The 15975-nt window shown below is 40.8% G+C and overlaps 1 protein-coding gene across 4 annotated transcripts in view; it reads right to left on the minus strand.

The window, feature by feature from the left end:
* LOC130931959 (E3 ubiquitin-protein ligase rnf213-alpha-like) overlaps window positions 1-15302 on the minus strand; it is a 171406-nt gene extending 156104 nt beyond the window's left edge. Inside the window, exons 1-11 of one of the 4 annotated variants that reach the window (XM_057861229.1) lie at window positions 15077-15302; window positions 8450-8625; window positions 4862-4965; window positions 4682-4770; window positions 1456-1827; window positions 1230-1380; window positions 1000-1160; window positions 773-923; window positions 534-703; window positions 308-458; window positions 69-238 (exon numbers count right to left, since the gene is read on the minus strand). In XM_057861229.1, the coding sequence (XP_057717212.1) occupies window positions 69-238; window positions 308-458; window positions 534-703; window positions 773-923; window positions 1000-1160; window positions 1230-1380; window positions 1456-1827; window positions 4682-4770; window positions 4862-4961 (1515 nt within the window). In that variant the 5' untranslated portion in view covers window positions 4962-4965; window positions 8450-8625; window positions 15077-15302. Of the gene's footprint in view, window positions 1-68; window positions 239-307; window positions 459-533; window positions 704-772; window positions 924-999; window positions 1161-1229; window positions 1381-1455; window positions 1828-4681; window positions 4771-4861; window positions 4966-8449; window positions 8626-9439; window positions 9543-10064; window positions 10169-15076 lie in introns of those variants that run through there. The other 3 variants (XM_057861228.1, XM_057861230.1, XM_057861231.1) reach the window with 3 other exon arrangements.
* Window positions 15303-15975: the final 673 nt, after the last annotated feature.

Raw genomic sequence — 15975 nt, forward strand, 5'->3', positions numbered from 1 at the left:
ATACAAATAATCCTGTAGGAACAAATTGCAATCCTTGATCCGGGCTGTTCATTTGCATCAAGTGTTACCTCGGATGGTGTTTGAGGGCCTAAGAGCTTTGATTGTTCTTCAGTGACAGATGGGTTCTGTTCAACCTTGTCCTCGTGTTCCCCTTGCTGCTCATGATTCATGTTAGCACTCTGGTCCAGGGGAGGTTGCTCTTCCACTTGCTTTGACTTTTCAGTCTCAGGCAGCGTGCCTGTAACCATGTTAGCACCCAAATTCACACTGACCTTAGAGTGCTGAGAGTTTTGTGCATTGATCTCACCATCTTTATTGTGGTCATTCAAATCTGGTGTACCATTCGGCTGTACATTATCATCCTGTGGAGTGATGGATTGTACGGGATGGGTTTGGTTTTGCATGTCTTCCACTGCAAAACTTGGGTCCCCACTGGCGCCAGTCTCTGGATGGAGTACCTGTTAGCATACAAATACTTCTCTAGGAACAGATTGCAATTCTAATCCGGGCTGTTCATTTGCATCAAGTGTTACCTCGGATGGTGTTTGAGGGTCAAAGAGCTTTGATTGTTCTTTAGTGACAGATGGCTTCTGTTCATCCATGCCCTTGTGTTCCCCATGCTGCTCATGATTCATGTTAGCATTCTGGTCCAGGGGAGGTTGCTCTTCCACTCGCTTTGACTTTTCAGTCTCAGGCAGTGTGCCTGTGCCAATGTTAGCGCCCAAATTCACACTGACCTTAGAGTGCTGAGAGTTTTGTGCATTGATCTCACCTTCTTTACTGTGGTCATTCAAATCTGGTGTACCATTCGGCTGAACATCATCATCCTGTGGAGTGATGGATTGCACGGGATGGGTTTGGTTTTGAATGTCTTCCACTGCAAAACTTGGGTCCCCACTGGCGCCAGTCTCTGGATGGAGTACCTGTAAGCATACAAAGAATCCTGTAGGAACAAATTGCAATTCTTGATCCGGGCTGTTCATTTGCATCAAGTGTTACCTCGGATGGTGTTTGAGGGCCTAAGAGCTTTGATTGTTCTTCAGTGACAGATGGGTTCTGTTCAACCTGTTCCCCTTGCTGCTCATGATTCATGTTAGCACTCTGGTCCAGGGGAGGTTGCTCTTCCACTCGCTTTGACTTTTCAGTCTCAGGCAGCGTACCTGTAACCATGTTAGCACCCAAATTCACACTGACCTTAGAGTGCTGAGAGTTTTGTGCATTGATCTCACCTTCTTTATTGTGGTCATTCAAATCTGGTGTACCATTCGGCTGTACATTATCATCCTGTGGAGTGATGGATTGTACAGGATGGGTTTGGTTTTGCATGTCTTCCACTGCAAAACTTGGGTCCCCACTGGCGCCAGTCTCTGGATGGAGTTCCTGTTAGCATACAAATACTTCTCGAGCAACAGATTGCAATTCTAATCTGGGCTGTTCATTTGCATCAAGTGTTACCCTGGACTGTGTTTGACGGCCAAAGAACCTTGAGGGTTTTTTTAGTTGTGGCAGACGACTTTTGAAGTTTGGAACTTTTTTAATCTGGTCAGGAGGAAGTTGCTCATCCTTGCTCTTTGACTTTGTATTCTTTGACTGAGAGCCTCTAACAAGCTCAGCACCCAAATCTGCACTTTGCCTGGAGGTGGAGTTCTGAAACGGGTCCACTGGATCTGGAACCCATGTTTGTGCAGTGATCTCACCTTCTTCGTTGTCATCATCATGCGTGTCTGACGTGTCTTCAGACCGAATGTTGTTGGTATAGGAGAAGGAACTAGATCGGTCCTCTGTGTAGAGGAAACTTTTCTTTTTTTTTCCCCGTCTCTTTTTTTTCTAAAAAAAAAAATAAATAAATAAGATGTGAAACTTTTATACTATGAGAAAACCTCAGCATTTAACAAAGTTTTGCTAACAGCTGAAGGACAAAGTTGAACGTTAACTTACAATATTATTTTTATTAGGGGTTTGAACCTGTGGGTATCTCACGATATGACATGCGATCTTAACGTTGATCTCAGGATATGGCGATACAATAAGACTAGTGTTCATACCGCAGGTCTTAATGCACGAATCTGATTTTTTCGTGTTTTTCCTACTCGAGTGAGGCATTAAACTTGACGGTCTGAACAGAAAAAGTCACAAAAAAGTGGACCATTTCAAATATGATTTGGGTCACTTTCATATGTAGTTAAAATCCGATCTGGGCCACATTTATCCAGAATGTGGCTGCGGTCTGAACTGTAGAGTCCACCAAAACAGAATTCATGCAGGAATTAGGTCAGCAAAGAGCGAGACAGGGCGCTATCGTAGCAGTGCAGCTGTGCATTAGCGTTAGCTCCTAGTTTGAATGCGGCTTTTGGGGAAGGAGTGGGCTTGACAACAGTGATAAAAAATAAAATGGGTTTATAATAAGCCTGAGAATGCTCGGTTTTCTCTCTGCTCTAAATGAGGAAAATTTCAAGATTGCTTACACGGCCAGAAGTCGGGGCATACTGTCCGTATGTGTGTGTGTGCGTGCGTCATGTGTTGCCATTTGTTTTGATGCTCCTGCACATTTGGGTCAGTTTGCTCAGCGCATCTCGGACTGCGAATTAGTGTGCATGCGTGATACTTGAACGGGTTCAATGGACAAAGGCAGTCTGAACATGCACTCCAAAACATCAGATATGACAACAACAACAAAATCTTAATTTTGCATTAAGACCTGCAGTATGAACCAAGCCGAATTCTCGATAAATGGGTCAGGAAATCATTCTACAAAACAAGTAATAAACTGCTGTGATTGGAATGAGTTTATCACTATTAGACGTCAGATCAATTTGAAGTGGGAGGGCGGCAGCGAATGAACATTCATTTGATTGGACGTCTATGGCATTTAGTGGCAGCCAATGAGTTCATTTTGGAGCATTCCGCATCATTTCCTGATGATTTTTGGTTACTTCCATTTGCTTTTGGGGCATTTACAGTTCACTTCCTGTTGATTTGGGGTTACTGAAAATTAATAGAAAGTGACTCAAAATGAACACGAAGTAACCTGTGATGCCCTAAAATGAACAGGGAGTGACCTCTAAATGCCCACAAAATGACTTTGAATGCTCTGGCATAGACTTCATAATGATATTGATGGGACAAGGGGCATGGGTCTGATTATTAGGGGGCCTGCATTGTTGCAGTTGCCGTCAAAGCTGACCGAATGGAATCACAAAGAGCGTAAATATGTCAAAGTAAGATGCTAGTCCGTCAGTCAATGTGGCGGCCGCCATATGTAAACAGAGCTTTTCCCGTGAAAGTTCTTGTGAATAAATGCTTAAATCCCTGAATTCTTTATAGATACGGATGTTAAGACAGTCTTAATTCTTGGTTGAAAGCAAAAAAAAAAAAAAAAAAAAAGTGCAGTTAGCATTTATTTTCCGTAAATATGTTTGAGTACGATGCTAGTCTCTCAGTCAATGTGGCGGCTGCCTTATGTAAACAGCTTTTCCGGTGAAAATTGTTGTGAATAAATGCTTAAATCCCTGAATTCTTTATAGATATGGATGTAAGACCGTCTTGATTCTTGGTTTAAAGAAAGAAAGAAAAAAAAAATAATATTTTCATTTTCCATAAATATGCTGAAGTATGATGCTAGTCTGTTAGTCAATGTTGTGGCCACCTTACAGCAAAGAGCTTTTAATGTTGAAAATTCTTGTGAAAAAAACAAAAATGTAATAATTACCTTGAATCCTCTAACAAATCACTCCTGAGACAATACTTCCTTTTTGTATGCGGTACAGCTTTCGTACTTTTTCAACATAAATCCAGCGTTGGATCGCTGCATGTGTCTCTGCAACCGACTGCAAATGACTGAAGCGGATTGTGGGATGGCCCCCAACCTCAAGGCATGGCGCAGTTAAGGTCGAATCTGACCCATCAATATCATTATGAAATCTATGGCTCTGGTTTCAGTGCCACTGACGGTGTGAAGCATTCTATCCAGTCAAAATGAATTGGATGTCGAGCACCGTAAATGGCAATGGCAAGATTTTGCCAACAACCTGTTGGTTCCTTTTTTGTTTTTAAACAGACACACCTTTTTAAAACGATATATAAATTCTTGATGGGAGCATATCGTTAACTCTTTCGATATAATGTCACACTCCTAATTTGTCCGGGTGGAAATCGGGTTTAATGATGGCGAGAATAGAATTGACTCAGAAAACAATACTTAGTATTGGTATTTTGTGAAGACGTTTTTTCGTTTTTTTCTTTATTGCTGCATCGAATAATCGATTAACTCGAGTAATTTGATTAGAAAAAAGCTTAGAATTACATTTTGCTGCTTCGAGGATTTTTTCTTAAAGTGTTTGCATTTAGTTTTATTGATTTGGATAGATACACTGCCCTCTAGTGGCAACAGTGAATATGACATAACTCATTTAACATGGTTGAATCCAGCTTCTCCCTGTTAAGACCAACGTAAGGTAAGTTTTTGTTTAAGCTAATATGTTATTCAGCCTTTGTTTTACAGCTCCTAAAATTTATTCTGCAGCGCTTTAAAGGTTCCTAATCAGATTCTCAATTAAGCTTGGAACTAATTAGTTGACAGTCTAATTGACTACTGAAATAATCGATAACTGCAGCCTTAATTTTCTTCTCATGCGTAGATGTAGTCAGTGTTTACAGAGAACAAAAAGCAAATCATTCTGACCTTTTTGTTAGAATTTTTGCTGTCGGCAGGAAGGATTGGTTTCGCTGATGTTGCAGTCCAGTCTGCTTTCAAGGATTTTGGTTCATTTCCTTTGAGCAGATGAAGTTCATACAGGTCAAAACACTTGTACACCATTTTTCTAATCAGTGTCAGAAATAGATTGGGCAAAATCTCCCCCACCTAGGCTATTGGTAGACTGCACCGACAACGACTGACCACAGTTGCTGCAAAACTTGGCTGCCTCCTCCAAACAAACGTGGCCACACCCGGAACACTTCATCACGCTTTTCCGTGTTATCCATATGGGAAGGAGGTGCATGAAAAAAAAAAATAGCAACAGTCAAAGAAGCACACGGTAATTAATAAGATACCCGCTTCCAACTGGTTGTTTAATTCTCATAATGAACAGGAAATGATGACACACAATTCAGGAGCACCAAAAAAAACGAAAAAAATCACCTAAGCTAAATAAGCCATGAACGAATAATAAAAAGCAGGCTGGGCTGGACCTCGACCTTCGGCATCATACACTTTTTATTAACTTACCTTAACACATAACTGTTGAAGGGAATAGTATCTTTTCTCGTATTTACCGATCGACTGTATTACTCTAACATACTTAATATAACCAATTAGGGAATAGTATCTTTTCTCGTATTTACTGTTTGACTGTTTGTATTACTCTAACACACCCATTAAAAAATAAAATGCATTTATATCATAGTTTAAGCAAGACAAGCAGAATAAAGTGCATAAAGAGATACATGACGCCTTCTTATCATGGAAGCCCAACGCGTGCGTCATGCAACTGACTGAGCAAGATTGATGCTGACGAGGCAAGACATCTACAAGCCCACGTCTGCACCACCAACTCCAGCAATCAGTTCTTCCGGACATCCAGAGCAAATGGCGGGACATCTGGTCTCGACAAGGAACATCCGGATAAAGGAACCCGCGACCGATAAGTGAACTCTCAGCAATCATGTGGAGCTGAGTTGGCAAAATCCACAACCCTCGTTGCCCTGACATCTGTAGCTCCCAAATCCTCCTGTCAAATCCACAAACAGACAATAATCCTAAACAATGCCCAAACACACCCTTCTTCTGGCCACAGCCTGCGAGACCCTTCAAAAAGACTGAATGTTTAACGAATGGTTTTCATTTTTTTTTTCAGGAAACTTTTCTTGAGTTGGAACGAGTCTGCCTCCTCGCCTGAGTCGGTTTTCGTTTCGCCTTGCCGTTTGATCGCTGTTGACCTGAATTAATTGTCAACTTGTGCTTCGAAGCCTTTTTCCAGCTTTCAAAATGGAGTCAGTACGAGGGGTTAAGACTAATGTGAATGCGCGGAGTTGGGCCTTTTGGCCGGGTTGTCAAAGTCTCGCCAGCCTGGGTCGATGGAGCTGCGCCAGCGCGAGTCCGGCGGCTCGCGTGATTCCAGCAATCTGGCTAAAAGGTCAGATTCCTTCACAGTGTATCTGTGAAACCCATACTGAAACGAGGGATCCTACAGTTTTCTTAGAGCTAATTCACTTTCTACTATAGAGTCTACCCACGCACCACGTGTTCGCTGTAGGGTTCCGCCCACTTGTCCGTCAAAACGACTCTGTATTAGCATTGTTTTCAATTGATGGCGCAATTTAAAATGCATTTCATGGAAGACCCGGTGCTTTATGATGCCGCAAACTCACTGGATCTGTTGCATAAAAGGCGTTATGAGGAAAAGCTTCGTTCTATACAGTCGCCAGATCCATATTTGATGCCCAAATCGATGTTTTTCGACCCACTGTCTTCGCCCTGTCTGACTGACATCTGCTACGCTGATATTTAAAATGATCTTGTCCACACAAAATCAGCCTATTCTCACGAAAAACTTCAAGAGCTTGGACGCTTATAAATACTTCGTTGCTGGTTGGGTGAAACAGGTCCTCGTTTGGCAGGAATCTATCTTGTGCTTGGAAAGGTGAGTTACGAAATTTTCAATTCGAATTCTTTTGTTATTGCTAACATCCACTGTCAAGTCTAATGCATTTCATGTCGTTTGTCAATGGAGTTAAGGCTTTTAATGTTTATATGGTTTAGCAGTATAGCACTCACTACATACATACGTGTATGTTGTCGGCGATTAGCCTAGAAATGATCTTAATTGTGGTTATTTGTCAGCCCCGTAGACGAGGACAGTTTCTTTTACTTGGTACCAGCTAAATATTATTCAAAAAATAACGATGGTGGAAGATAGAGAAGTCACAAACATCTTGAATTTGAAACTATGTCGTACTACGTCGTATGATGTCGGCGATTAGCCTAGCAATGATCTTAATTGTGGTTGTCAGGCCAAAACTCTCTAAATATATATTAAATGCATCTTACCGGATATAAAATGACTACTACATAGTCTGTGGTGATTTTTTGGTGTCCAATTTTCACGTCGAATCGCAGCCGTCCATTTCGCTCTTCTATTTGGATCCCTCGGAATACGGTAACATTTCAAGTCTCTCCTTCCATCTTCTCTGTTAGTGCAACCAACAGCCACACACGCCTTCACCATTTTGACTATTAATGTTAAGGAGCAGAAAAACACGCCGCAAATAGGAGAAATGTACGTAGCCGTAATAGGTTAACACTATGTTTTGACGGACAAGTGGGCGGAACCCTACAGCGACCACGTGGTACGTGGGTAAGCTCTATACATACACTCAGACTCACTTCCTCCAGGCGAGTTTCAAATTGTATACTGTAATGTCCGTAACTACCTTCCTGAACCTCAGCTGGGGGTATTACAGTATATGTTTTGTGTGTATTTATTTGGATTCTTATTATTTCTTTGTTAAGCAGCAACATTCTCCTGAAGTAACAGGAGAGTGATCCCTCATTTTTGGGGTTAATAGGGACCCCCCACTAAGTAGAGTCGGAGCTTATTGACATTAAAAAAAAAATGTGTGTTCAATATATTTAATCAGATTTAGCATGGGAAAGGGTTACATATAAGACATTTTTTTCTCCTTTTTTCCCCCAAAGTAAAATTAAAAAAAGCCTTTTCATGTATGATACGTTTCGTTACGTTTTAAACATGTTACTGTGCCACCAAATTATTTTGAAACAAGAATAACATAGCAAAAGGTCTTTATAATGCTTCATTGAGTGAGTCCACTCAAATCCACTCAAGCTCCTGAGAGCACATACGCACACATAATGAGTAGCCACAGAACACTACCGCTAGTGTTTAACAAACTAGATGCTTTCAGCACCTTTGAAGGTAGGGCTCCCAAGCCTCTCTGGCAAGATCAAAGCATCAACGTCTGTCAATCATAGTTTACTTTAACGAGCAAACGCCAGCTGCACTGCTGACCAAGAAAAACGGCAGGCGGGAGAGTGAGAGGCTGTACGTGATCGGATAGGGACATCTTTATAAAATCCTGTATTTTTTATTTTTTTTTTTAACGGAACAGAAATCGGCGATGGACTGAGGGCGTGAAGTAGCGAAGAAATCACTATACTAGTATTAAACATGTAAACAAATGACTAAATATTGAGCTATAATATGTAGTTTTATTTATTTTTTCTACATACAATGGTTGTTTGCTGGTCGCCACATCTATTAAATGATTTATGGCGAGCGGCTAGCCTAGCTTGGTTAACAGGTGGGACTGGGCAGTCGGCTAATTTAGAGACATGCACATAGACAAAGGCTACTTCACGAGAAAAATAAACAACTGAGTTTTTTGGGGGGGACACAAGCATACACTCGAGATTTGACTCATTATGTGTTACCTCTGCGTAGGGGCTGCAGGCGGGGGCGTGGATGGCAGCTATGATGAAATTATTGTGCCGCCTTCATAAGTCCGTGTCCGCTTTGCATGTTCATCAATGACACTCCTCACAGGAGGGCGTGTGTTTGCGCGTTTGGAGGATGGAGGGCGCTCTCACAGTGATTCTGGGAGCAGCGCCTGGGAAGGCACATGCATTACCAACATAACATTGATAATAACATAATAACTTTGATAAGGGCACTTGTTCAGTTAAGAGAGCAAGGGCCAGTTCCTTAGCATCACCTGAAATCTATGTGTTTATGACACTGCCAGCAACAATAACTATCTGCTTACAATGGCCTTTGTACAAAGATGCTGATAGTACCCACTCATATCTTATCCAAATAGTCAAAGGTTATATACTTGGGTGATAAGACAAACGATGTGGAAATGAATAGACCAGGTAAAATGAACAAATGTGTGGGAATAAATTTATACATTCTGTGAAAGTTAGAAGTTACAAAAATGTATTTCTAAAATAAATAGAAAATATAATTTTTTGTATTATAAGAAGAAACTCAAGAACATATTGTCATTTCCATTTGGTTCAAGTGAATGGGAAGGGCAGGTATTTGTTAAAATGGAAAAAAAAAAAAAAAAGAATTATCAATATTATAAAGAGATCAAACACAATCAAAAAGCTGACTCTGTTTAGTGGGGAAATAATATACATAAAGGAAACTATGACAGCCATTTGGTTTAACAACATTTTGGGTTCCGCCCCGAATGAGCGTTTGAGTTCCCGCTCATTTTTAACAATGGAAAATGCCCACGAATACATAAGCAGAAAACCCAACTTTTCAAAATATTAGGTGTCCAATAAAACATTTTATTCGTGATACACAAGATTGGCCCCGCTCAATCACAGCTCTTCAACATTTTACAGCGCAAACAAAAAAGCACAGTGCATCGTGTGTCAAAGAGAGGATCTTTTTTATAACGGCAACCAAACCAAGTAGGTCCAGCTACAGCCCGCAGTACTCGTCTATCCTTCCATGCCCCTTTTTGGTGCAATGTGGAAAAGGGGTGTAGGGTTTTGGTGCTTCCTCCATCCCCTGACCCAGAAAAGGGGATAGGGTTTAAGGTTAGGATGTGTTTTGGAAAATTTGGACGGCAAATGACGTACAACCGCACTAGCACAAAATTCAAGAATTATATTTTATTTTACATAAAAAAGGGTCTAAGGTTAGGTTCAGGGTAACGGTTAGGGTTGTTGAAAGCAGGGGGCGCGGTTGGCAGATAATGAAGTTTGGTCTGATTTCTCGTTGAAAGCAGGGCCAATGGCATGGTTGGCAAAGACTGTTGGCCGCAGCTGTATCCTTCTCAACCGAACAACCAGGAAATGGCAGTCATTGACGCATATTTTGAAGAGAAAATCCATAAATTATCTATGTACTGTCAGCAAACAAAATAACACAAGTCCCGTTTGGTCAGGCCAAATTCCATCATCTCTTGATAATTACATCGACTGTTTATTTGATTTGGAGTGTTGCCATGGATCCACAGAGCAAAAATGACATAAAACAAGTTTAAAAAGTAAATATTGATGGATTTTGTTGTCAATTTTGAGCTCCTACCTGGATGTGCAAAGGATGCGTCCACTTCCTTCAATCTGTTGGCGTGAAATAAGCAGGGCAAGGGGCAGGCTGGCAATTTTATTTTCCTGTGTCTTCTTTCAGTTTCGTTTTATCAGAAATAAGCCTCTTGATAGTAATTATAGAGTCTACCCACGCACCACGTGTTCGCTGTAGGGTTCCGCCCACTTGTCCGTCATTTTGACTCTGTATTTGCATTGTTTTCAATTGATGGCGCAATTTAAAATGCATTTCATGGAAGACCCGGTGCTTTCTGATGCCGCAAACTCACTGGACCTGTTGCATAAAAGGCGTTATGAGGAAAAGCTTTGTTCTATACAGTCGCCAGATCCATATTTGATGCCCAAATCGATGTTTTTCGACCCACTGTCTTCGCTCTGTCTGCCTGACATCTGCTACACTGATATTTAAAATGATCTTGTCCACACAAAATCAGCCTATTCTCACGAAAAACTTCAAGAGCTTGGACGCTTATAAATACTTCGTTGCTGGTTGGGTGAAACAAGTCCTCGTTTGGCAGGAATCTATCTTGTGCTTGGAAAGGTTAGTTACGAAATTTTCAATTCGAATTCTTTTGTTATTGCTAACATCCACTGTCAAGTCTAATGTATTTCATGTCGTTTGTCAATGGAGTTAAGGCTTTTAATGTTTATATGGTTTAGCGATAGCACGCACTACATACATACGTGTATGTTGTCGGCGATTAGCCTAGCAATGATCTTAATTGTGGTTATTTGTCAGCCCTGTAGACGAGGCCAGTTTCTTTTACTTGGTACCAGCTAAATATTATTCAAAAAATAACGATGGTGGAAGATAGGGAAGTCACAAACATCTTGAATTTGAAACTATGTCGTACTACGTCGTATGTTGTCGGCGATTAGCCTAGCAATGATCTTAATTGTGGTTGTCAGGCCAAAACCCTCTAAATATATATTAAATGCATCTTACCGGATATAAAATGACTACTACATAGTCTGTGGTGATTTTTTGGTGTCCAATTTTCACGTCGAATTGCAGCCGTACATTTCACTCTTCTATTTGGATCCCTCGGAATACGGTAAAATTTCAAGTCTCTCCTTCCATCTTCTCTGTTAGTGCAACCAACAGCCACACACGCCTTCACCATTTTGATTATTAATGTTAAGGAGCAGAAAAACACGCCGTAAATAGGAGAAATGTACGTAGCCGTAATAGGTTAACACTATGTTTTGACGGACAAGTGGGCGGAACCCTACGCAAACACGTGGTACGTGGGTAGACTCTATAGACCCTACTCACCTACGTCACAAAATGGGCGTGTCGCTGTTTCCGGCCGCCATACTGTACCTCTTTTTCAGACCTATTCTCATTGTTTTCAATTAGTCGAGCAAGTTATAGAGCAATTCATGGAAGCCCCGGTGTTATCTGACGCTGTAAACTCATTGGATCCGTTGCATAAAAGGCGTTACGTGGAAAAGCTTCAGTTTATCCATTCGCCAGATCCGTATTTGACGCCTAAATCGATGTTTTTCGACCCGCTGGCTTCGCTTGACATCTGATACCCACACAAAATCAGCCTATTCTCACGAAAGTTTGAAAAACTTTAAGAGCTTGGAGGCTTATAAATGCTACGTTGCTGGTTAGGTGAAACACGTCCTCGTACACGAAAATTCGGCAGGAATCTTGTGCTCGGAAGGTGAGTTACGAAATTTTCAATTCAAAATCTTTTGTTCTTGCTAACATCCACTGTCAAGTCATTTGTCAATGGAGCTAGGGCTTTTAATGTTTATATGGTTTAGCGATAGCACTAACTACATACATACGTGTATGTTGTCGGCGATTAGCCTAGCAATGATCTTAATTGTGGTTGTCAGCCCAAAACCCTCTAAATATATATTAAATGCATCTTACCAGATATAAAATGACTACTACATAATCTGTGGTAGTCGTTTGGAGCCCCGTTTTCTCGTCGAATTGCAGCAGTCAATCGCGGCCTCCTCTTTGTGTCTCTCGGAATACGGTAAAAATTCAAGTCTCTCCGTCTATCTTCTCTGTTTTTGCAACCGACCGCCACACACGACTTCACCATTTTGAGTATTAATGTTGACGAGCAGTAAAACGTGCAATAATAGGAAGAATTTATGAAGCGCTAATGCATTTCTATGGCGAGTATGCGGACATCATGGCGCGGGGGCATGGCTGTGACGTCACATGAGTAGGGTCTATTGCAAGAAGGACCAGCTGCAGCCCACAGTGCTCGCCCATTCAACCACGCCCCTCACGCATCCCATAACGCGAAAAAAGGTGTTAGGGGTTGGGTTTTTGGTGCCTTCCAAGTCCCATGACGCAGAAAAGGCATTAGGGCAGGGGTCTTCAAGTCTGGCCCTCGAGAGCCTATTTTCCATGTCTCCCTCCTATACATGGGCGATATGACGATATAAAACCGTCTCATGATCTTAAGTGCTGAAGGTACGTATTTTTTAGGACATCGTTATATCGCGGTTTATTAACTTTTATTTCAAACCCACTCACATCACTAGTCTCCCTTTAACCCTTTTTACACTTCCTCGTCAGGCTCTCTAGTCTAGGCCAATCAACAGACTGGACAGTGAGTGACGCCGCCCGGGAGCACACGCCCACTGTTACCACTTTCACAAAGGAGGTGTGCGTCATGGCGGAGGCAGAAGAGTCTACCACAAAGAAAAACTCCACATCGATTGTTTGGGACTGGTTTGGCTTCAAAGTGGACGATATAGATAAAAAAAACATGATTTGCAAGGAACACGTAAAGGCAAGTGACGGCAACACATCAAACTTATTCCACCATTTGAAACGAAAACATCCAAAGCAATATACTGAGAGCCAAACTGCCAAAGCTAAAAAGCCAACCTCCGCTACAGCGCCAAAGCAACAAAAACTTTCGGATGCTTTCCTAAAATGCACTCCCTATGAGAAAAGCGGTAAACGATGGAATGACATTACTGACGCGATAACCTTTTATCTGGCCCTATTAAAACAGTTGATGGAGTCGGTTTCGCGAAAATGATTAAAGTTTTACAGTGTTTCCCACAAATGAACGAGAGGCCCGCCAGAGTCTCGTTTGCCCCCCCCCCCCCCCCCCCCGCCGAAAAAAAAAAAAAAATCAGATGCGTCAGTCAGCCGATTACACAGCTGTAGCCCACTCCACTCTACTACACGCGAGAGCGCGCGCGGGTAGTAGAGTAGCAGTTTAGAGTAGTATTTTATTTATTTATTTATTTAAGAGACGCAAGGGGAACGAGTAGGAAGAATGGGAGAACGAGCGAGATAGCGAGAGATAGCGGTCGCATATGAGGGGCCGTACAAGACATTTTTCATTCTGGCCCTCTCACACACATACATTCTCCTTTCACATACATATATATTCACTCTCACATGCATACATTCTCCTTTCACATCCATACATTTTTACTTTCACATTCATACATTTTCACTCTCACATTCATAGTTTCACTCTCACATTCATACATTTTTACTTTCACATTTATACATTTTCACTCTCACATGCATACATTTTCACTCTCACATGCATACATTTTCACTCTCACATTCATACATTTTTACTTTCACATTTATACATTTTTACTTTCACATTTATACAGTTTCACTCTCACATTCATACATTTTTACTTTTACATTTATACATTTTCACTCTCACATTCATACATTTTTACTTTCACATTTATACATTTTTACTCACATTCATACATTTTTACTTTTACATTTATACATTTTCACTCTTACATTCATACATTTTTACTTTCACATTTATACATTTTTACTTTCACGTTTATACATTTTCTCTCTCACGTTTATACATTTTCACTCTTATATTCATACGTTTACTCTCACATTCACACATTTTTAGTCTGTGAAATGTATGTTTGTATGAATAAAATATATGTGTATAAGAGTGAATATATATGTATGTGAGGAAAGTATGTATGAACGTGAGAGGAGAATGTATGTATGTATGAGTGAAAGCATAGTGAAAACGGAAGGAGTCTAGTTGAAACGGAAGCCAGCTCTGATTGGCTAGCTCTGACTGGTAAGCTCTGATTGGCTGAGAACCTGACGCGGGTTACTGTTCATAAAATAACAAGGAAGAGGACGCACAATCATTTCGGCAAGCAGTTGGACTTTTGCAAAACATTTTTTCGACCCCAGAAACTAACTTATTTGGCTTCCTGTCTCGAGCGGCGGCAAAGGACACAATCAACTGCACCCAACAGTGATAATTATGACGCAGTTGAAAGTGAAATTTTTAGACCGAGCAACTCTCGAACCTCTTCAACTGTCCAAGCGGGAGCTAATATGACCCGCTCCCAGACTACTGCGGTCAAGCCACCCTGCACTCGTAAAAACGAAGTCAAGCTGGCCGCCCCTCATTTGGATCATTGTTTTCATTGTGTGCATTATGGTACTGCAACGCGCTGGCTTCATAATGGAACGCGGTGGCTTCAGAGCGCTAGTCCCTTTATTGAAAAAAATAAATATGAATAAATAAAAAACGGGAAGCCATCCAAGAAGGGGTCCACTTGAGAGAGGCACTCGAGCACCCCGAGACCCAAACTAAAGTATTATGATATAAAAAATAATTTAGGAATTCCGAGTAATACTACTTAGAAAATTGCTAGTTATTTCTGTCATTTACCCTTATTTCAAATTTTAAATTAAAAATATCTGGCTGATATCCCGGGACGGGTCCACTTCTGAGGTATACTAGACGACCCTGTAAGACTCGAACTAAAGTACAGTGGTACCTCTACATACGATCACTTCGACACACGATCTTTTCGACATCCGACGTAAAATTTGAGCCGCCATTTGTTTCTACATCCGACGAGTTGCTCGAAATACGACGACATGACAGCACTGCAAACGAACGCACGGTGGATTTTCTTGTGTGAGAAATCAACACAGTTTTCAAAAAAAGTTGATACAGTTGGAGAAACAAGGAAAAAAGTGATGCTTACCTTTGAAATGAAGATGCAAGTTATAGAAAAATATGAGCTTGGGGTGCGCGTCCTTGAACTGGCTCAACAATACAGCTCCATGGTCCTCTTCCGACCACCGTTCGCCACTATTTATAAGTTAAGGTGACAATTATTATTGTGGTAACATTGCCAAGGAAATCGCCAGCTTCGTCACGTTTTTATCATTTATTTAAGAACTTATCCAACACAAAACGCCCATTGTCTTAAGCAGTTGACTGCCCTCAAGAAAACGAAAGTATTATCTCTACCGCACCGACCTATCTCACTGTGACGTCAGCTTCGCGGTGCGTTCAGGGACAGTAAAAAGTGTCCGCCATATTAGAATCCAATTCGTTACATTATTTACAGGAATAATTATTCATTATTCTTCTTATTATTATATTATTCTGACTTATTTATTTATAACTTATTTGTTTTTCTATGTTTAATTGCCATTTGTAACAGTGCCAGCAGTATTTATTAAGAATTTAGTGTATGTTTTTAGGCTTTGGAACGAATTAATGGAATTATAATGTATTCCTATGGGAAAATCCTGCTCGACATACGACCATTTCGACTTACAAACAACGTCCTGGAACGAATTAAATTCGTATGTAGAGGTACCACTGTACTCTGATAAAATTCTGATGTATCATTTCAAAATAAAAGTACTTTGAAAATTGCCCATTTTTGCTGTCATTTCGCCCGATTTCAAAAATTGATTAAAAAAAATCTGGCTGATATCCCGGGACGGTTCCACTTCTGGGGTATACTAGACTACCCCAAGTATTGAATTAAAGTACTCTGATAAAATTCTGATGCATTATTTCAAAATAAAAGTACTTTGAAAATTGCCTATTTTAGCTGTCATTTCGCCTGATTTCAAAAATTGATTTTAA

Source organism: Corythoichthys intestinalis, chromosome 16, assembly GCF_030265065.1.
Source record: "Corythoichthys intestinalis isolate RoL2023-P3 chromosome 16, ASM3026506v1, whole genome shotgun sequence".
Lineage (NCBI taxonomy): Eukaryota > Metazoa > Chordata > Actinopteri > Syngnathiformes > Syngnathidae > Corythoichthys > Corythoichthys intestinalis.